This window comes from Oncorhynchus mykiss, chromosome 11 (assembly GCF_013265735.2).
Source record: "Oncorhynchus mykiss isolate Arlee chromosome 11, USDA_OmykA_1.1, whole genome shotgun sequence".
Classification (NCBI taxonomy): domain Eukaryota; kingdom Metazoa; phylum Chordata; class Actinopteri; order Salmoniformes; family Salmonidae; genus Oncorhynchus; species Oncorhynchus mykiss.
This window is the reverse complement of record NC_048575.1, coordinates 23,685,383-23,708,111: the sequence shown is the minus strand read 5'-3', so window position 1 is coordinate 23,708,111 and position 22,729 is coordinate 23,685,383. Positions and strand designations below refer to the sequence as shown.

Below are 22,729 nucleotides of genomic sequence, written 5' to 3'. Positions count from 1 at the left end.
AACACTCATTTCTTTGAAACAGTTCCCATTGCACCAGAGCTTCCCACCAAGGTAACCAATTAGCATTCTGATTTCTAAAACATTAATGAATTATTCACAGCTCCATATTTCCATACCATTAACAGGCTATGTGTCTTACACCTGGGTACCTTTGTATGTCAACACTTCTGTTTATTTTTTATCCAAGTTTTCAAACTGAGACAGAAGTAAATTAATATTTTCACACAGGGGATATAGAAACAAACTCTTTAAGCGAACTACAGCTCTGAAATGAAAGTGTGAAAAGTCTTCACTTTTCCAGGGCTGGGCCTTTTGGTATCCAAGCTTTTTGTATTCTATTGCAATTGATCGTTTAAATATTTAAAGTATTGATATCAACATAAAACAGACAGTCAGTAAGAGAGACACCAAGAATACCTTTGATGCTATTAGAGTTCTCAATTACATTCTTTGTTTGCACCTTGTCTGTCTGAAATATGTAATAATTAAAACGCTGGATGACATTCTACACCAAGCATGGTATAAATACAAAGGATGATATGTTCCCTTTTTATAAAATGTTTTTTAATCACAACCCCTTAATTTAATTATTCTTCTTTACAACAGTAGTGAGCAAGCGTCTTTTTATATTTTTAATTTTTAAAAAAAATGTAAGTAAGCACGTGCACTATTTCGGAGCTGGGGTGTGTATTAAATGTTTTATGTGAAATGGGATGGGTCTAGTCTCTCTCCCTTCTCCTGCACAATGATTTATGGCCCAAAAAGACCAGAGAACTAATTAACAGAGTAATTAATTAATATAAATTTGCATATTTGCATTTGCAATTAGTGCAGTCAAGTGATTAGTCTGAAATGGGAAGTTTGACTCATCAGATGTTGGTGTGTGTACTGGACCGGAAAGCTTGTCGCCAGCTGAGGCATCTATAGAGGGGGGCGAGGTGGGCAGGCTGAGATGGAGGTGTGTGTGTGTGTGTGTGTGTGTGTGTGTGTGTGTGTGTGTGTGTGTGTGTGTGTGTGTGTGTGTGTGTGTGTGTGTTTGTGCGTGCGTGCGTGTGTGCAGACTCATAAACATGAGCATGGGCTGATACATACCAATCAAGCATGAAACATCTAGTCAACCACCAACCAGAGATGCCACCCACTCAAATGTTAGTTTTTTTCCCTAAATCCCCAATGTAAATACTAGTCAATCTACGATGCTCTTTAACAAGTATAAAAATGTTATTAGGTAGAAGCATGTGGCTTTCTTGGTGTCTCTGAGTTGATTGGCACCAGTGAAATTTGTCCTCATGACCCTCATTTTCCACAGACCACCAACAGACGTATCATTTTAATGTTTTCATCTTTCACAAGAGATTAGCGAATGAGTGGCTTGTTCATCATATCTGATAGGACTAAAGCAGCTATGGAGGCAGCCCAGTCCCCTAACTGGTATTTGAATGCATGGGAGTCATGTCCTTCAAATTAACAGAAGAATACAGGCAGATATACAAGCCACCTCCCAGATTAACCCCAAATCACCAGACAAGGAACAAAAGTGTTAATGCTTGGTCATCTGGTTCAATAAAGACATGCTATTCATATTGTCAACTCATATACATAAGTATGGACTGATACATACCAATCAAGCATGAAACATCTAGTCAACCACCAACCAGAGATTCAGAGATGCCACCACTCAAATGTTAATGTTTCCCCTAAATCCAAAAGGTAAATACTAGTGAATGTAAATACTAGTGAATGTAAATACTTGTCTCGAGGACCACAGTGGAAATAAGTTCAAGAGGTTATTGTGGATTATCCTCAATGATTTTATTCATGTATGGATTTTTCAAGTGTTATGTGTGCTTGTTTTTGTTAAACGGTCTAAATTAATAAACTAAACTAAACTCAAAAAACCTTTGATCTCAATCAACCCTCCATTCTCAGTTATCGTACAACAATTGAGTTTACTCTACGGTAACAATAAACGGTTCATATTGAAAGATGTTGTGTGCAACTATGGAATGAGGCACACTAGTATGATTGGCCTCTGGGGGCCTATTGGTAGGAAGCTGCATTACTCAACACATCCATAACCGGTGTTAGTGCATATTAATGCTAGCTAATCGCAGGTTATTATTTTTATGACACTCCTCTCCCAAAAAGTCTACATTTAGGAGAGGCCTTGGGAATCTCCTGATCGGTGCAAACTCAGCCAATTGGCAAACGCCCTTGACAACATGACCCAAAAGACAGGAGCTATCAATCATGTCACTCTAGCTGTCACTCATTTGTGTAACCTAAGCAACTTCTGAAGTGGGTATTTCTGGCTTGTATGCATTACATGCATTTCATGTAATGTTTTATGTACCTTCAACATAGCATGTCATCAACATTGAATTCAATACAATTGCTTAAAACTACATCCTTAATTCCCCCGTAATTGCCTTGCTTTTATCATTTAAAATCCACACATTACCATGCCCTGAGACAGAACATGGATATTCACATTGAATACATCTATTCTTTGGAATTTACATGCATCTGTTGTATCTGTTCTTTGTGTGAGGTCCCTACTGGTTTCCTCCCGTTCCTAAAGAAGCTATAGGGAAGCTTTACGATGTTTCCCAGAAGCAAGAAGCATGCCAGATGATCAGGGAGAAATTCAACAGTCCCTCGAGACCACACCACGTGGCCAACGCTGCCAGGTGACGTCATCAGCAGATGGCATGGGTACCAGCTCTGGCGGTTGGCATCGGTGTCATTTCTCAAAGAGAGAGAGAGAGAGGGGGGAGAGAGAGAGAGAGAGAGAGAGGGGGAGAGAGAGAGACAGACAGACAGAGAGAGAGAAAAAAAGACAAGGAGAAGAAGGAGAGTAGGACCACTCTGGTGCTATCTCCCATCGCGATAACAAAAAGGTGCTGGCGCGTAAAGCTACCTGGAAGGCTATTGAGAAGATGTGCACTGTTTGACACAGGATCCAGGTGAGGGAAAACATGCATGTAGACTGAGTGTGGGGAAAAAAAGAATGCAGTGGTGTCATGTTGTGGGATGGAAATTGAATTGAAATCAAAGTATCTAACAAAAGGATAGTTTATAATTAGGGTTTAAAAGGATGCTCAGTTGAATGAATTAATTAATTAATTAATTAATGGTATGGTGTCTAGGCTACTGTCCTTATCATGGGATTATTATCAGTAATAGGCTAATCATGTAAAGATGTATACTAAAGTCATACAGATGCATACCATCTATATGACATAGACCTTTATAGATATATTTCAAAAAAATTGAATGATTTTAGCCTATAATATTCAATTCGGTTGGATGTCAATTTGTCCAGATAAGGCCATGGGTAAAATATAATGCTAAGAATGTTAATAAATGTCTAATGATAAAATCACAGATAACATCGGACTAATCAGCCGTATCTTCCCTCTGTCACGCTGAAGAAAGATGTTGACCTTACCGTTTGATGAGCCAGCAATGAGGCCAGGGACCGGGACCCAGTTTGGGGCCAACTTCCCTCTAGACTGCGTGCGCGAGATCAAGGTCAGTAAACAAGAACCTTTCCTAAAAGCAGCCGATACCATCTCCCAGACCCACATCAAAACCACGGAGGATGAGTTAGAGTCGGAGAGGGATGAGGACGAGAGAGAGGAGCTAGGCCAAGAAGACGAGGACGTGGACGGTTTACCAGGAAGGAGGAGAGGCCCACGTAAAAAGAAGATGACCAAGGGGCGCGTGGACAGGGTGAAGATTCGGCGCCAGGAGGCCAACGCGCGCGAGCGGAGCAGGATGCACGGGCTGAACGACGCGCTGGACTGCCTGCGCAAAGTCGTGCCCTGCTACTCCAAGACGCAGAAGCTGTCCAAGATTGAGACTCTCCGACTGGCCAAGAACTACATCTGGGCGCTGTCGGAGATCCTCAGCACCGGCAAGAGACCCGACCTATTGGCATTTGTCCAGGCGCTCTGCAAGGGACTGTCTCAGCCAACCACCAACTTAGTGGCGGGCTGTCTCCAGCTCAATGCCAGAAATGTCATCACGGACCACAACGGAGAGACATCTTTCACTGGTAGGTCCCCATTCGACGCTATGTACCCTGCGCCTTATCACAGTTCCACCGAGGCTGTGGCGTCTTCAGGCCACGGCAGCAGCACCATGGACAGCGCCAAACCTTTCAGACCATTTAGCTCCTACTGCAGTGCCTACGAGTCCTTCTACGAGAGCACGTCCCCAGAATGTTCGAGCCCTCAATTCGACAGTGGTGCTCTGAGCCCTCCAATCAACTTTAACGGGATATTCTCCCTAAAGCACGAGGAGCCAGCGGACTATGGAAAGAGCTGTCATTACGGTATGCGGTACTGCGCGGCGGTGGCGGGTCGCAACTCCCTCGGTCAGAACTCAATGTCACGGGGGTCCTCTGACATCCGGGATATCCATGTCCCCTATGACATCCACCTCCGCAGCCAGTTCTACCCAATGCAGGAGGAACTAAACACGCCTTTTCATAATTGATAAGAGAAAAGTCAAATGTGACCAGCTTATAGCGGAGTAGCCTAATTAGGCTAAAATACAGAACCCACACATGTATTATTGACAACTTGGCCCATTTTGGGCACTTCCCACTGGGCACACACTGGTTGAATCAACGTTGTTTCCATGTAATTTCAACGAAATTACGTTGAACCAACGTGGATTAGAAGTTGAATTGACGTCTGTGCCCAGAGGATTGGTTGTGGTGTGGGCCATCTGATGTATAGTCACTTATTCGTTGTAATTGAATGTTAATTGTCCTGAGGGTAAATACGTTTTGTAGTGGGATCATTTTAGGGAAAACACACCATGCAGGCAACGGAAACAAACAGAGGTCTGGGAGATTGTCAAATAGCGTTCAGTTAATAGGCCCACTACATCTCCTGTAGGAGTCAAGAAGTAGGATAGGCTATGTTTATTCACAAATTGTTATGCAAGAACATTCTTTTTGGAAATAATTTGTTGATGCCCTTACACATTAAAGTAATTTACCAAACTATACTTATGCTGAATATGCTCTATTCCTAATTGTATTCATCCAAAGGGTAATGTGACATGGTGGAGTTCGGCCTAGTGATGCAACGTCTTAAATAAGACAGCAATAAAAGGCGAAGGGAACTACAGTATGCAATAAAGAACTCCATGCAGTCTGAGACAACTCTATTATTACCCACTAAACGTGCAGGTCAGTAGGGCACCAGTCAGCTGGAACAAATGAGCTATTAGAAGACGCTTCAGACAATTCCTATACGTTTTCATTGCCTCAAGTGTTGCAGAAATTGTTCCAAGCCAGGCTTGTATTTATTTGTAAGTTATTTAATCTGGATTTATTTATCTAGATATCATTTGTCTATGGATGGTAGACATATGTAAATAAATGTTCACATATTGTGTGTTTTCTACAGTGTCAAACGTTGTGTTAATTATCAAGTGAAATATGAATCGAAGAATGTACAGTTATCCTATTTATAAAATATGAAATACACGTGTCACTGAATAGATGTTTGAAAGGGGGAACATAACCCTTTGTATTTATAACATGGTTAATGAATCTCGTTATTCAGGTTATAGCCTATCTCGTTATTCAGGTTATAGCCTATCTCGTTGTTCAAGTTATAGCCTATGCCTTGTGACAAATTAATCAATGTAGGCCTACACACATTTCTGATATTGGAACTGAACACGCTATCTTTCTTATTTCTTGCAACAAATCAATGCACATTTTTGTATATAGTGGGCACATTCGATTTGTTACCGAGGACTATTGTTTACATGTTAATATTTTGTCTATTCATATGCAACTATGGAGAGAATTTTAGTCTACTTTATTTCCTAAATTCTCATCTTAGAAATATTGGCCTATTGGCATAAAGCTTATTTTAGCTCTTTAGAAATTGAATACTTTTATAACAATAATGTTAGGCAAATTATTAACATCTCTTTATGGAAAATTCTCACGTAATAATTTCGTTTATTTGAACAGGCTGCCTTAATTTGAAATGTATATTTGGCACACACCAATTATCTAATTATTGTATTATTCAATGAAGTGTTCGTGGGGGTATAGTGCGCTTCTGTTTTTTTTCCCTTCTTTCAAATTTGTATCTGGTAATGGGATTGTTTTATAAACAACATAACGTTGAATAAAAAGGAATTAAAGAGCCTCCATTGTTTTCCGTGTTTGCCGAATATAGAAATCAATGCATAAGGTTTTTCAGTGATAATGTGACGTTCAAATACATTATTGAAGACGAATGACTGATGGCTTTTGTAATAATATTATATTTCAGAGTTTATGAAACGAACCTACCTGAATTTATTGTTAGTCACACAATCAATGTAATCATGATATTATTAAGCAATATTTAGTTGCAAATGTAATTGAATTAATTCATTATACTGTCCACACGACCCGTTTGACCTTTCGATTATAGGCTGGCAGCCCATGTCCAAAAATCACACAGAAATTGATACATTTTATTCACCCGAAAATAGCTTGTATTTCTTGGGGACAGAAAATGTATCTCTACTTAATTAATAAATCAGTTAGAGAAAGACAACATCTAAATGTGTGTGTTAGAGAGCGAGAGAGAGAGAAAGCGAGAAAGAGAGGGAGAGGTGGGCATGCGTCCATTGTAAGCCTGTGCCATAAATGTCGCCAAGTTGGGCGCTATAACTGCGTGGACTTCAGCCAGATAGCGACAGACTGCAGATCAGAAGCTTGCTGGGAAGCGTCGTAGGCTATAGGTCGCGCTAATCCCCGGGCGAATGTGCATTGTCATCCTGAGAAATTAGTCCCCGGATGCACGAGACCATGCAAATACAAAACATGATTTGACAGGTTACCTTCAAAGAGCTCTGTTGAAAATACATGTTCCGTATCCACTCAGATATCATGGATAGGCTAATTGAATTCACTTGCCTTAAAGATCTATAAAACTACAGTAAAACAATGTCCAATCAGTCGTCTACATTTTAGGTCTCAACGTAATCGCTACATTTTAGTTTAGCATACTTGTGAATGGCGCATTCCCTGATAGTTCTGCTCTGGGGCAAGATGTGTAGTAGGCCTATCGCTGGGTCAAATATTGTACCTTTCAATTGAAAACCAATGCATATTTGAAGATAATTAAGTTTATTAACAAACATTTTCCAAAGAAGAACCATTAAGAACTAATATAGACTAGCTACAAAGGTTTTAAAATGAAATACAGAATATGAGCCATTACCTTCTAATATCTAGTACTAATGAAATACAGAGTACTAGTCATTACCTACTAATATCTAGTACTAATGAAATACAGAGTACCAGCCATTACCTTCTAATATCTAGTACTAATGAAATACAGAGTACTAGTCATTACCTACTAATATCTAGTACAAATGAAATACAGAGTACCAGCCATTACCTGCTAATATCTAGTACAAATGAAATACAGAGTACCAGCCATTACCTACTAATATCTAGTACAAATGAAATACAGAGTACCAGCCATTACCTGCTAATATCTAGTACTAATTAAATATAGAGTACCAGCCATTACCTGCTAATATCTAGTACTAATTAAATATAGAGTACCAGCCATTACCTGCTAATATCTAGTACTAATGAAATAGGAACACCTCTAGCTTTTGACAGACTGGTGCAAAAATGATACCTGTGAATTAACAAGTGCTTTTGATGAGCTTGTAATTCTTGGGCTGCATATGTAAGTGTCATATAACCCAGAGTGGTGATATTTCACATGATGAAGAGAGAAAGAGCCTAGCAGACAGCATATGTTCCTATTTCAGGAGACAAAACTGTCTCCTGACAGAGGCCCACAAAGGAGCAGAAAAAACTCAATGTGTACTACATCTATCCAAGCCTTTTTGTCACTTAGTTACTGTATTAACAACTTCAAGATTGATGTGTGTTATGCTATATAAAAGGTGTTATAAGAATTAACTGTAAAATGTGGCTGAGAAAAGCCTACCATATCCTCATCCACTTCACTTTCTTTCTTTGCCAATGGAACCTGGGACAGTTTTCACTTATCACATTTTAGGGCTGACCTAGGATCTGTAGAAGAGTGGTTTATTGACCTAAAGCCAGCTAACCGATACCAGCCTTTCATCAATGCCCTTAGTACGGATAGCTCTGTGTGTGTGTGTGTGTGTGTGTGTGTGTGTGTGTTGGGGGTTAACAGACACCTGAGTACCTCTATAGAGAAACATCCTCCTGAATGAATAGCCTGTTAATAATACCGTCCCCGTAATTACAAGTGAAACATGTTGTGCTCCTGTGATGTTGATTTATCTGTGTGGGGCTGCATGACGGTGGCCCACTCTCCACCTCTACTTCTACTTGGCTCAGATGTCCCCCTCTCTTTCTCTCACCCCTCACACACACTCTCTCTCTCTCTCTCTCTCTATCCCCATCTCTCTCTCTCTCTCTCTCTCTCTCTCTCTCTCTCTCTCTCTCTCTCTCCCTCCCTCTCTCCCTCTCTCCCTCTTTTTGTCACCGTTCCCACAATTTTGCCACAAGTCCAGGGTCTCAGATGGTGTGCGATGCAAAATGTCCCCCATTAAATTCCTAATAATCTTTTTGGGTGGGTTGCAGTGGGGGTCTTGGCGAAGAGATTTCTTGTTTTAATTAGAAGGTTTAAGGAGCTAAGCCCTTCAGAAAAGCAGGTCCTCTGAGAGGTGGTGTGTGTATGTGAGTGTGTGTGTGTGTGTGTGCCCTTGGAGAGGTGGTGGGTGCAGGTGATCCTCCTAACAGAAGTTGCACCACATCGGCAGCCAATAACTCGTTTAAATATTAGATTGGTGTCGGCTTGGCACCCTTCCTGGTCCTGGTCCGTAAAAGAACACCCCCCCCCCCCCCCCCCCCCTATTTCTACACTTGGCACATTCTCACATTTTGTCTTGGCATCAGGGAAATTAAATCAGGGGTTCTTAGGTTCTAATACTACTGAGAGGTAGGCCTAACTAGTAATGTCTGCACATAAAATGGAACAGAATTATACGATAATGTGGTATGGTAGACCTACAATTGCTGTATTGGCTGAAATGTTCTGGAATGAGCTATATGACATGTTGGGATGTTCGGCATGGTGAGTGAAAACAGAAAGCGACAACACCGTTGGTATAAAACAAATATTCTAACTTTAGACTTCTTCAGTATATTATCTGAACTTCTGTATCTGGGGGTGTCACTTTTGTGTGCAACATCCCTTTCAACTGCCAACAAGTTACAGTTCAGTCTAGTGGAATGAGAGAATATAGCCCAACCATTGACCTCATCCATCTACAGGACCATTAGTAGAACTAGAGAACCAGAGATTAAATATGTAAGAACTCTTCCTATCTGGACAAATTGCATGAAGTTTGTCTGCACTAGACACAGGCTAATCAGGGCCACATTAACAGTCATTTGGAAAGGGGTTGTCAGACACTTAAAGCCATTTATATTATCTGCTAATGCTAAGCACAAAAATGCTAATGAACTAAAGTCCCTGAACAATGTCATCAGTTTCATTCTGCGCTAATTTAGCACACAAAGACACATCTAGTGCAATATAGGAGTAGACTGCTGCTAGATGCATCTACTTCTGAACAGTATGGTCACTGCATGGTCCAGCGGTTAGCTCACTGAAATGGCCCAAAAGGTTGCTGGCCTAAATCTGCATTGGCGTAACGCATTTAACCTTGACTTATCCATCCGTTATCAGAAATCACTGTCAATGCTAGAGCCCTGTTCTGTTTCAGCTACAAGGCCAAATATGCCGTTGGAGCTCTACCATTTAATGATGATTTTGTTTTGTCATTCATCTACACAAAATACTCTATAATGTCAAAGTTTTATTTTTGTATTTTTGTATTTTTACAAATGTTTACCAATCAATACTAATTAAATAGCTAAAATATTGTTGTTGCATAAGTATTTCATCCTCTTTGTTTAGGCAAGCCTAAATTAGTTCAGGAGTAAAAGTTGGCTTAACAATTCAAATAATAAGTTACATGATTTTTAAATGACTACCCCCTTCCTCTGTCCCCCATAGATACAACATCTGTAAGGTCCCTCAGTCAAACATTGAATTTCAAGCAGATCCAAATACAAAGACCCGGGAGCTTTTCAACACCTCATAAAGAAGGGCAGTGATTGGTAGATGAGTAACATTAACAAATCAGACATTGCATATCTCTTTAAGCTTGGTCAAGTTAATAACTATGCTGTGGAGGATGTATTAAACCACCCAGACACAACAAAGATACAGTCGTCCTTCTGAACTGAGCTGTAGGACAGGAAGGAAACTGCTCAGGGATGTTAACATGAGGCCATTGGTCATTTTAAAACAGCTACAGAGATCAATAGCTGTGATGTTAGAAAACTGAGGATGGGATCAACAACATTGAAGTTACTCCACAATAATGACATAAATGACAGAGTGAAAAGAAGGATACAAACATACATAATCAAAATATTTCAAAACATGTATCCTGTTTGCAACAAGGCACTAAAGTAATACTGCTAGAAAAACACGGCAAAGGAATGAACATGTTGGCCTAAATGCAAAGCCTTATGCCTCCTTATTTTCAAGCATGGTGGTGGCTGCATCATGGTATGGGTATGTTTGATATCGGCAAAGTCTGGGGAGTTTTTTGGGATAAAAATAAACGGGTTAGAGATAAGCACAGGTAAAATCCTAGAGGAAATCCTGATTCAGTCTGCTTTCCACCAGACACTCGGGAGAAATGTACCTTTCAGCAGGACAATAACCTACAACCTACGCGTCGAGAAAATTCAAATTAAAGGTACACCAAATTATTTTTTTTTATTTATTTATTTCACCTTTATTTAACCAGGTAGGCTAGTTGAGAACAAGTTCTCATTTGCAACTGCGACCTGGCCAAGATAAGGCATAGCAGTGTGAACAGACAACACAGAGTTACACATGGAGTAAACAATTAACAAGTCAATAACACAGTAGAAAAAAAGGGGAGTCTATATATACATTGTGTGCAAAAGGCATGAGGTAGGCAAATAATTACAATTATGCAGATTAACACTGGAGTGATAAATGATCAGATGGTTATGTACAGGTAGAGATATTGGTGTGCAAAAGAGCAGAAAAATAAAAATAAATAAATAAAAACAGTATGGGGGTGAGGTAGGTGAAAATGGGTGGGCTATTTACCAATAGACTATGTACAGCTGCAGCGATCGGTTAGCTGCTCAGATAGCAGATGTTTGAAGTTGGTGAGGGAGATAAAAGTCTCCAACTTCAGCGATTTTTGCAATTCGTTCCAGTCACAGGCAGCAGAGAACTGGAACGAAAGGCGGCCAAATGAGGTGTTGGCTTTAGGGATGATCAGTGAGATACACCTGCTGGAGCGCGTGCTACGGATGGGTGTTGCCATCGTAACCAGTGAACTGAGATAAGGCGGAGCTTTACCTAGCATGGACTTGTAGATGACCTGGAGCCAGTGGGTCTGGCGACGAATATGTAGCGAGGGCCAGCCGACTAGAGCATACAAGTCGCAGTGGTGGGTGGTATAAGGTGCTTTAGTGACAAAACGGATGGCACTGTGATAAACTGCATCCAGTTTGCTGAGTAGAGTGTTGGAAGCAATTTTGTAGATGACGTCGCCGAAGTCGAGGATCGGTAGGATAGTCAGTTTTACTAGGGTAAGTTTGGCGGCGTGAGTGAAGGAGGCTTTGTTGCGGAATAGAAAGCCGACTCTTGATTTGATTTTCGATTGGAGATGTTTGATATGGGTCTGGAAGGAGAGTTTAGAGTCTAGCCAGACACCTAGGTACTTATAGATGTCCACATATTCAAGGTCGGAACCATCCAGGGTGGTGATGCTGGTCAGGCGTGCGGGTGCAGGCAGCGAACGGTTGAAAAGCATGCATTTGGTTTTACTAGCGTTTAAGAGCAGTTGGAGGCCACGGAAGGAGTGCTGTATGGCATTGAAGCTCGTTTGGAGGTTAGATAGCACAGTGTCCAAGGACGGGCCGGAAGTATATAGAATGGTGTCGTCTGCGTAGAGGTGGATCAGGGAATCGCCCGCAGCATGAGAAACATCATTGATATATACAGAGAAAAGAGTCGGCCCGAGAATTGAACCCTGTGGCACCCCCATAGAGACTGCCAGAGGACCGGACAGCATGCCCTCCGATTTGACACACTGAACTCTGTCTGCAAAGTAATTGGTGAACCAGGCAAGGCAGTCATCCGAAAAACCGAGGCTACTGAGTCTGCCGATAAGAATACGGTGATTGACAGAGTCGAAAGCCTTGGCAAGGTCTATGAAGACGGCTGCACAGTACTGTCTTTTATCGATGGCGGTTATGATATCGTTTAGTACCTTGAGCGTGGCTGAGGTACACCCGTGACCGGCTCGGAAACCAGATTGCACAGCGGAGAAGGTACGGTGGGATTCAAGATGGTCAGTGACCTGTTTGTTGACTAGGCTTTCGAAAACCTTAGATAGGCAGGGCAGGATGGATATAGGTCTGTAACAGTTTGGGTCCAGGGTGTCGCCCCCTTTGAAGAGGGGGATGACTGCGGCAGCTTTCCAATCCTTGGGGATCTCAGACGATATGAAAGAGAGGTTGAACAGGCTGGTAATAGGGGTTGCGACAATGGCGGCGGATAGTTTCAGGAATAGAGGGTCCAGATTGTCCAGCCCAGCTGATTTGTACGGGTCCAGGTTTTGCAGCTCTTTCAGGACATCTGCTATCTGGATTTGGGTAAAGGAGAACCTGGAGAGGCTTGGGCGAGTAGCTGCGGGGGGGGGGGAGCTGTTGTCCGAGGTTGGAGTAGCCAGGCGGAAGGCATGGCCAGCCGTTGAGAAATGCTTGTTGAAGTTTTCGATAATCATGGATTTATCGGTGGTGACCGTGTTACCTAGTCTCAGTGCAGTGGGCAGCTGGGAGGAGGTGCTCTTGTTCTCCATGGACTTCACAGTGTCCCAGAACTTTTTGGAGTTGGAGCTACAGGATGCAAACTTCTGCCTGAAGAAGTTGGCTTTAGCTTTCCTGACTGACTGTGTGTATTGGTTCCTGACTTCCCTGAACAGTTGCATATCGCGGGGACTATTCGATGTTAGCGCAGTCCGCCACAGGATGTTTTTGTGCTGGTCGAGGGCAGTCAGGTCTGGAGTGAACCAGGGGCTATATCTGTTCTTAGTTCTGCATTTTTTGAACGGAGCATGCTTATCTAAAATGGTGAGGAAGTTACTTTTAAAGAAAGACCAGGCATCCTCAACTGACGGGATGAGGTCAATGTCCTTCCAGGATACCCGGGCCAGGTCGATTAGAAAGGCCTGCTCACAGAAGTGTTTTAGGGAGCGTTTGACAGTGATGAGGGGTGGTCGTTTGACTGCGGCTCCGTAGCGGATACAGGCAATGAGGCAGTGATCGCTGAGATCCTGGTTGTAGACAGCGGAGGTGTATTTGGAGGGCCAGTTGGTCAGGATGACGTCAATGAGGGTGCCCTTGTTTACAGAGTTAGGGTTGTACCTGGTGGGTTCCTTGATGATTTGAGTGAGATTGAGGGCATCTAGCTTAGATTGTAGGACTGCCGGGGTGTTAAGCATATCCCAGTTTAGGTCACCTAACAGAACAAACTCTGAAGCTAGATGGGGGGCGATCAATTCACAAATGGTGTCCAGGGCACAGCTGGGAGCTGAGGGGGGTCGGTAGCAGGCGGCAACAGTGAGAGACTTATTTCTGGAGAGAGTAATTTTCAAAATTAGTAGTTCGAACTGTTTGGGTATGGACCTGGAGAGTATGACATTACTTTGCAGGCTATCTCTGCAGTAGACTGCAACTCCTCCCCCTTTGGCAGTTCTATCTTGACGGAAGATGTTATAGTTGGGTATGGAAATCTCAGAATTTTTGGTGGCCTTCCTGAGCCAGGATTCAGACACGGCAAGGACATCAGGGTTAGCAGAGTGTGCTAGAGCAGTGAGTAAGACACACTTAGGGAGGAGGCTTCTGATGTTGACATGCATGAAACCAAGGCTTTTTCGATCACAGAAGTCAACAAATGAGGGTGCCTGGGGACATGCAGGGCCTGGGTTTACCTCCACATCACCCGCGGAACAGAGAAGGAGTAGTATGAGGGTGCGGCTGAAGGCTATCAAAACTGGTCGCCTAGGGCGTTGGGGACAGAGAATAAGAGGAGCAGGTTTCTGGGCATGGTAGAATATATTCAGGGCATAATGCGCAGACAGGGGTATGGTGGGGTGCGGGTACAGCGGAGGTAAGCCCAGGCACTGGGTGATGATGAGAGAGGTTGTATCTCTGGACATGCTGGTTGTAATGGGTGAGGTCACCGCATGTGTGGGGGGTGGGACAAAGGAGGTATCAGGGGTATAAAGAGTGGAACTAGGGGCTCCATTGTAAACTAAAACAATGATAACTAACCTGCACAACAGTATACAAGGCATATTGACATTTGAGAGAGACATACAGCAAGGCATACAGTAATCACAGGTGTTGAATTGGGAGAGCTAGCTAAAACAGTAGGTGAGACAACAACAGCTAATCAGCTAGCACAACAACAGCAGGTAGAATGGCGATTGATTAGGCAGAGAGGGTCGGATTAACTACACACAGAGCCTAAATGCGGCTGGGGCCGACAGATAAAACATAAACAAGCAGAATGGATTACCGTGAATTAATGGACAGTCCAGCATGCATCAGCTATGTAGCCAAGTGATCAGTGTCCAAGGGGCAGCGGTGGATGGGGCAGGGAAGCTGGACTGGCGAGTGTTATCCAGGTTAGAAAACTAACAATGACTAAATAGCTTGTAGCCAGTTAGCTGGTTAGCTTCTGAAGGTTCTTGAGTGTGTTCTAAAAGTGTAAAGATAATAGCGGTTCCGTATCACATTGGGTGAGGCAGGTTACCGGAAGGTATAAACAAATAAAAAATCGAAAAGGGATAGAAAGTAAATATGGGTTCAGTGAGTGTTTGGGACGCGGCGATTCAGATGGTTAGCAGGCCTGTGCTAACAAGCTAACAGTTAGTAGACGGTGCTAAACACGGTAGCAGTTAGCGGACCGGGCTAAACAAGCTAGCAGTTAGCAGGCCGAATTTGCAAGCAAGGAGATAGCAAGGGCTAGAGAGTTAGCCTTTGGGGACGTCGCGATGGGGGGAGTCTGTTTATTCCTCTTCATGCGGTGACATCAATGGACCGGTCGTGGGTCTGGATATTGTAGCCCAGGAGCTCAAAATGTTCCGTTTGCGATGGGAATCCGGGGGTGAAAAATAAAAATAAAATAATAGATAGGTCCGTTATGCTCTGGTTAGAGTCGCGTTGTTCGAACTGGCGAGAGCTTTCCGAGCTAAAGGTTAAAGGGATGGCTTTTAAAAAATGTACAGAAAACCCTATTGAATAAAAACTTCACAATAAATGATGTTGGCCAGCAAGTGGGAGGGTTTTCAGTGGTTGAATTACATTTATTCAGCACATGCAAGGGAACCACGCCAACAAAGCCCATTAAGCACCTGCATACGGTAAGTCTGAATACCAACTACTGACATTTGCGTAGGAAAGGCGTACATTTCCTAAGTCTGAATCGGGCCCGTAGAGACTAACCCATTGCCGAAATTGCCACAGGGAATGGGGGAACAATAGGCAAGCAGCTTGGTGAGGCAACAACTGTTGGCGCAATTATTAGCAAATGGAAGAAGTTCAAGATGACGGTCAATCACCCTCGGTCTGGGGCTCCATGCAAGATCTCACCTCGTGGGGCATCAATGATCATGAGGAAGGTGAGGGATCAGGCCAGAACTACATGGCAGGACCTGGTCAATGACCCGAAGAGAGCTGGGACCACAGTCGCAAAGAAAACCACACTACGCCGTCATGGATTAAAATCCTGCAGCGCACGCAAGGTCCCCCTGCTCAAGCCAGAGCATGTCCAGGCCCGTCTGAAGTTTGCCAATGACCACCTGGATGATCCAGAGAAGGAATGGGAGAAGGTCATGTGGTCTGATGAGACAAAAATAGAGCTTTTTGGTCTAAACTCCACTCGCCGTGTTTGGAGGAAGAAGAAGGATGAGTACAACCCCAAGGACACCATCCCAACTGGGAAGCATGGAGGTGGAAACATCATTCTTTGGGGATGCTTTTCTGCAAAGGGGACAGGACGACTGCACCATATTGAGGGGAGGATGGATGGGGCCATGTATTGCGAGATCTTGGCCAACAACCTCCTTCCCTCAGTAAGAGCATTGAAGATGGGTCGTGGCTAGGTCTTCCAGCATGACAACGACCTGAAACACACAGCCAGGGCAACTAAGGAGTGGCTCCATAAGAAGCATCTCAAGGTCCTGGAGTGGCCTAGCCAGTCTCCAGACCTGAACCCAATAGAAAATCTTTGGAGGGAGCTGAAAGTCCATATTGCCCAGTGACAGCCCCGAAACCTGAAGGATCTGGAGAAGGTCTGTATGGAGGAGTGGGCCAAAATCCCTGCTGCAGTGTGTGCAAACCTGGTCCAGAACTACAGGAAACGTATGATCTCTGTAATTGCAAACAAAGGTTTCTGTACCAAATATTAAGTTCTGCTTTTCTGATGTATCAAATACTTATGTCATGCAATAAAATGCAAATTAATTACTTAAAAATCATGCAATGAGATTTTCTGGATTTTTGTTTTAGATTCCGTCTCTCACAGTTGAAGTGTACCTATGATAGAAATGACAGACCTCAGACCTTACATGCTTTGTAAGTAGGAAAACCTGCAAAATCGCCAGTGTATCAAATACCTGTTCTCCCCATTGTATATATATATATATTTTTCATTTGTTTTGGTGGGTTGGGGGCCCCCAGATAGCATATGAAAACGTCATAAGTAATGGCCAAATATGCAGAGTTGCAGAAAATGTGCATTAACGGTCAACTTTGTGCATGATAACCGGTCCAACACCTCTTTCTTAATTTTCAAACAGAAATGGGGTGTGCCTTTGGGGGTTCATCAAAGTGTCATTCTGGTTATGAGCACCACAATCGACATAGCTAGTCCATTAGCTAATCTAGCCACTTGTAGCTAGCCAGCAAACTGCTCCAGTATGTGTTGACGCCAAATTGACAGGATTTTTTGGTAGACAGAAGCTGTAGAGATTGGTAAGAAATGGCACTTCTGTAGCCAAATATCTTATTCATCCATTTAGTTTTTGTTTTTAAGCAATACATGACCTGATATGATGGTGCATTGATCAGTTATACAGTTTAAATATGTTATTTTATCATTTTTACCTTTAAAGTAACTGTCCAGTGTTTCCAGATTTCTATGAAATATGACCTATAATTGATTACAATATGAGTGAAATAGTTTTCCTTCCAAAAAATGCCAATTAAGTATGTTAAAATGCTGCTTTTCTGTGTTGGAATGGTACTGGTGTACCCCAACAACAGAATGGTGTGACCGTATACCAGTCATTAAAAATATTAATGTAAGGAGACCAATGATTGGCCAGCACATCCTCCTCCTCTGGAGGATGACATCATCATCTATGAGGAAATAGCAAGCATTTTTGAAATGGCCTGTTAGAGATACAAGTTTGAAGTTTTTTTTCTCCAGTTTATGCTTTGCCACAAATATGAGTATAGGATGAGTCAACAGCATTATTTGGGTGTGAGTTTACAGAATATGAACTTTTAAAAGTGATATTTTCACAAGACAGTTACCCTAACCCTCCTGCTGTGTTCTGATCGAATTGGACCGATTTACAAGTTTTCTTTCTGAAAAATGTAGTAAATTTAATCTGATTGTCATAAGGTTCCATGACTTTGTCCACACAGGGAATCTGAACACACAAAATACATTTTCATAAAAATGTGGGTGTTTTATTTAACCTTTGTACACCTGTGGTGTTGACGTTTAACAATGGTAACGGAATGGGTGAGACTACAATTAGTGTATAAAATTGAGTTCAGGCACATGCCCATTCATCAGATGGACACACTTCCTCTCCCAGAACCCCACGTGCATGTGTGTTTGAGCACACACACACACACACACACACACACACACACACACACACACACACACACACACACACACACACACACGCACACACACACACACACACACACACACACACACACACACACACACACACACACACACACCTCACTCCCCTTCTTGGCTTCCATGGCAAACCCCACGGGAACCTTTCCCCAATATAATCTTTCCCCCACTGGAACCACACCTGTTGACATTCTCACAAACAATTGAAACATTGTTTCAATAATATATAGAACTTTTCTCGCGGCTCTGGTATATAAAGCTTTTTTGAGGCCTTGCTCACAATTCATTCTGTGGCAGCACAATGACCAAACGATATACTGCATATGAGACTTTGATCATGACGCTGGTGAGGAGGAATGTGTAGAGCAGCAGGAAATGATCTTTGAAACTGCTCAATTTTCTCTCATCCTCATGGCAAAATATGAAGAATAGCATGAAATGAGCTATATGAAAAAAGCATTTGTTTTTCTCTCTGCCACATGGCAAAATGTGTAAAATTGCATGGAATTAGCTTTAAAACTACAAAATCTGCAGAATAGCATTTTAAAACTGCAAATGTTTCTCTCAGCCACATGGAAAAATGTGTTGAAATGCAGGAAGTTAGTTGTTTTCCTAAAACAAATACAGTACCAGTCAAACATTTTGGACACACCTACTCAATCAAGGGTTTTTCTTTATTTTTACTATTGTACATTGTAGAATAATAGTCAAAACTATGAAATAACACACATGGAATCACGTAGTAACCAAATATTTTTAAAGAAATCTAAATATGTTTTACATTTGAGATTCTTCAGAGAAGCCACCCTTTGCCTTGATGACAGCTTTGCCTACTCTTGGCATTCTCTCAACCAGCTTCATGAGGTAGTCACCAGGAATGCATTTCAATTAACAGGTGTGCCTTGTTAAAAGTGTTTATTTATGTAATTTATTTTCTTCTTAATACATTTGAGCCAATCAGTTGTGCTGTGACAAGGTAGGGGTGGTACACAGAAGATAGCCCTATTTGGTAAAAGACCAAATCCATATTATGGCAAGAACAGCTCAAATAGGCAGAGAGAAAAGACCATCATTACTTTAAGACATGAAGGTCATTCAATCCGGAAAATGTCAAGAACTTTGAAAGTTTCTTCAAGACCCAGAGTTACCTCTACTGCAGAGGATAAGTTCATTAGAGTTACCAGCTTCAGAAATTGCAGCCCAAATAAATGCGCCACAGAGTTCAACATCAACTGTTCAGAGGAGAATGCATGAATCAGGCCTTCATGGTCAAATTGCTGCAAAGAAACCACTACTAAAGGACACCAATAATAATAAGAGACTTGCTTGAGCCAAGAAACATGAGCAATGGACATTTGACAGGTAGAAATCTGTCCTTTGGTCTGATGAGTCCAAATTTGACATTTTTGGTTCCAACCGCCAACCGCTGATCTCTGCATGTGTGGTTCCCACCGTGAAGCATAGAGGAGGAGGTGTGATGGTGTGGGGATGCTTTGCTAGTGACCCTATCTGTGATTTATTTAGAATTTAAGGCACATTTAACCAGCATGGCTACCACAGCATTCTGCAGTGATATACCATCCCATCTGGTTTGCGCTTAGTGGGACTATCATTAGTTTTTCAATAGAACAATGACACAACACACCTCACGGCTGTGTAAGGGCTATTTAACCAAGAATGAGAGGAATGGAGTGCTGTATCAGATGACCTGGCCTCCACTATCACCCGGGCTCAACCCAATTGAGATAGTTTGGGATGAGTTGGACCGCAGAGTGAAGGAAAAGCATCCAACAAGTGCTCATCATATGTGGGAACTCCTTCAAGACTGTTGGAAAAGCATTCCAGGTGAAGCTGGTTGAGAGAATGCCAAGAGTGTGAAAAGCTGTCCTCAAGGCAAAGAGTGGCTACTTTGAAGAATATAAAACATATTTTGATGACTCTTTGTCCCCCCTCCCAAATGTCTACACCACATTTTTGCCCTTGGACTATCTCAAAAAGACTCACAGCTGTAATTGTTGCCAAATTTTTTTCTAGCATGTGGATACCTATCTATTCAAAGTATATTAGATTTTACTTTTTCTTTCATTATTAAGAAATACAGAGTATTATTTGCAGATGTTTGTATCCCACTTTGTAACATAATACAATTTACTGAAATCCAAAGGGGTTGAATATGTATGATACCCAAAATAGAACAATTTTGAAGGCTATACAGAACCTTTTGTTTGTTCCTAGATATAGAACAGTAGCTTTTGGCATTTCTAGAGACCTGCTACAGATCAACTGAACAATACTATATGTGTTATTGTTCAGATTAGACTGATAGGAAGCAGTATTATCCATCTCAGTTGTAAACTAACTACTTGATTTGAGCTTTGCTTATTGTCAAGGAACAAACAGTCACCAGGTTGTGTTCTCCCTATTCTCTCTCTTCTCGCACAGTGTTGGCTGATTTGCAGGAGTTGTTGCCTGCACATATGTTGCACATTTCTGCATGTGCACATGTGTGGGTGGTTGTGAAGGGGGTGGTGGTACCTTGTAAGATATAGCGCTGAATTTTTATATCTTGTTTTTCATAAGCATCTAATTGCAAGAGCCAACCTGTGAAATAAATAAAAAAAACACCACTCCCAACACCACATTGGGTCTAAACATATTCCTCCTCCTATGCAACATACAGTGCACAAACACAACTACCCTGACTATATACAGTCATCTATAGGGGATGCTAGCCTGCGATGGACCATGGTACTCTCCTTCTGGCATGGTGCCATCGCCCTCCTTCACTATACCATGCCCTCCTGGGGGACCAACTACTATCCCAGGATTCCACTGGTATACATGCCTCACTGCTGCTGCCTTGTCTGCCCCACCATGGAGGCATAAGAGAGGGGGAGGAGGTGTGTGTTTGCGCATGTGTGTGCATGCGTGCGTGCGTGCGGGCGTGTGCGTGCGTGTGCGTGCGCGTGTGCGCGCGTGCGTGTGTGTGTGTGTGTGTGTAGGGAAGGCCTGAGGAAACAAAGAGGGGGAGGGTGGAGGGGTCCGCAGTCTGTACGTGATGGGTGGAGGAGTGGAGGGTGGGGGGAGGAAGAATAATAGGGTTGTCGTTTGGTCGTGGTCCAACAAAATGTCATGCTAGTCAATGTATCACCAGTGGAGGCACAGACAGAGGCACTAGAGGCAGACACACACACACACAGAGTTAGAGCCTCCGACAGCCTCTGCAGGCCCAGACACCACCCATCTGGGAAAGACAGGAGCACAAAGACTGCAATAGGCTAAACATGTTCACCAATAAAGATCTTAAAGTCCATAGTCTACAGAATGTGAACCGTTCACCAATCGACAGAGGATTGAGGTTCCTTCACGTCGGAAACAAAGGATGGATTCTGTAGAAACATTTACAATTATAAAAAAAATGTAATGTCAAGGAATTCTGTTATAATTATGAAATGTATTGTGTACGACAGACAGAGTTACATGTTTGGGCCATTGCTAATCATTCTTATACAACAATGGTAACAATGCCAGAATGTAATTAAAGCACCATGGGTGATTTCCTTGTTCACTATGTGTATATGTGGTTTATATCAGGTTTATCTTTAACTCCAATGTCAGAGAAAGTTTTTTTTGTGTTAATTTTGGCACAAATTTAAAGTCATTTCCTCCAATTATTTCCTCATGTCCGAAGACACAGTGTCGTATTATTGTGGAAATGAAACAAACACACACACCACCCATCACTCCCGGCAACAAATTCATTCTCCTCTCAACCCATTTTTTGTTGTTGTTGATTCCATTAAAGTGGTCTTTTTAAAGAGAAAAAAAAAAAGAAAAAAAAAGAAAAAAAAAAGGGATGAATAAAAAAAGTGTGAGCGATAAACATGCAGGCAGGTGTTGACGATGCAAATGAAACAGAGGACAGATGGTTAGCGGCTCCATCACTCACTCAGAGGAAGGAGGATAATAAATAGAGGTAATCAAATTCCCTCAGTGGGTTTGGGACTTTCTTCAGAACTTTCCTGTCTGTGCCACCATCAAACAGGCACCGTGTGGCACAGCTCTGGAGGATAGCCTAAACGGGATGATGGCCTAAACTTCTGAGAGGCTTTTGAGAGTTTTTCTACCAATGCCATTTTGCTCTCCCGCATCGCCTGGAAATGTGCCAACCTCAAAAACTTCAAGTTTTTTGTTTTGAAATCATAGTAAAAAAGAGGGGTTCTGTGTGTGTGTGTGTGTGTGTGTGTGTGCCTGTGGTGGCCTAAGGGTGTCAGAGAGGAGCAGACATATAGATATGGTTATGGTGTGGTATTGTGCTTGATTACAAACATCAAGCTCAAAAACAAAAGCACTCACATGCACATACACAGTTATATAGTATTGTGTGACCATTAGGCAATACAAAAACACAGAAAAGGCCTTCAGTATGTCAATACATATGTAGACGTCATTGAAGGTGTCACAGTCATTTGTATACAGTCATAAATACACACACACACACACACACACACACACACACACACACACACACACACACACACACACACACACACACACACACACACACACACACACACACACACACACACACACACACACACACACACACACACACACACACACACACACGTGTGGGGGGCGGTGCAGCCATGGAGCTGCTTGGTTGCAGGAATGCT

General features: G+C 42.4%; 1 protein-coding gene across 2 annotated transcripts; it reads left to right on the top strand.

Annotated features, from left to right (window-relative positions):
- The first annotated feature begins 2,765 nt into the window (after positions 1–2,765).
- neurod6a (neuronal differentiation 6a) lies at positions 2,766–6,264 on the top strand. Of its 2 annotated transcripts, none has more exons than XM_021620547.2 (2): positions 2,766–2,966; positions 3,389–6,264. In XM_021620547.2, the coding sequence occupies exon 2, from the start codon at positions 3,439–3,441 to the stop codon at positions 4,501–4,503; it is 1,065 nt and encodes a 354-aa protein (XP_021476222.1). In that variant the 5' UTR covers positions 2,766–2,966; positions 3,389–3,438; the 3' UTR covers positions 4,504–6,264. The 2 variants fall into 2 exon arrangements, with proteins under 2 accessions (XP_021476222.1, XP_021476221.1); XM_021620546.2 differs by having other exon boundaries at positions 3,435–6,262.
- The last annotated feature ends 16,465 nt before the right edge of the window (positions 6,265–22,729 follow it).

What these genes read in the sequence shown, in the direction of transcription:
- neurod6a (XM_021620547.2), top strand. Translation starts at nt 3,439, where the DNA reads ATGTTGACCTTACCGTTTGATGAGCCAGCAATGAGGCCAGGGACCGGG.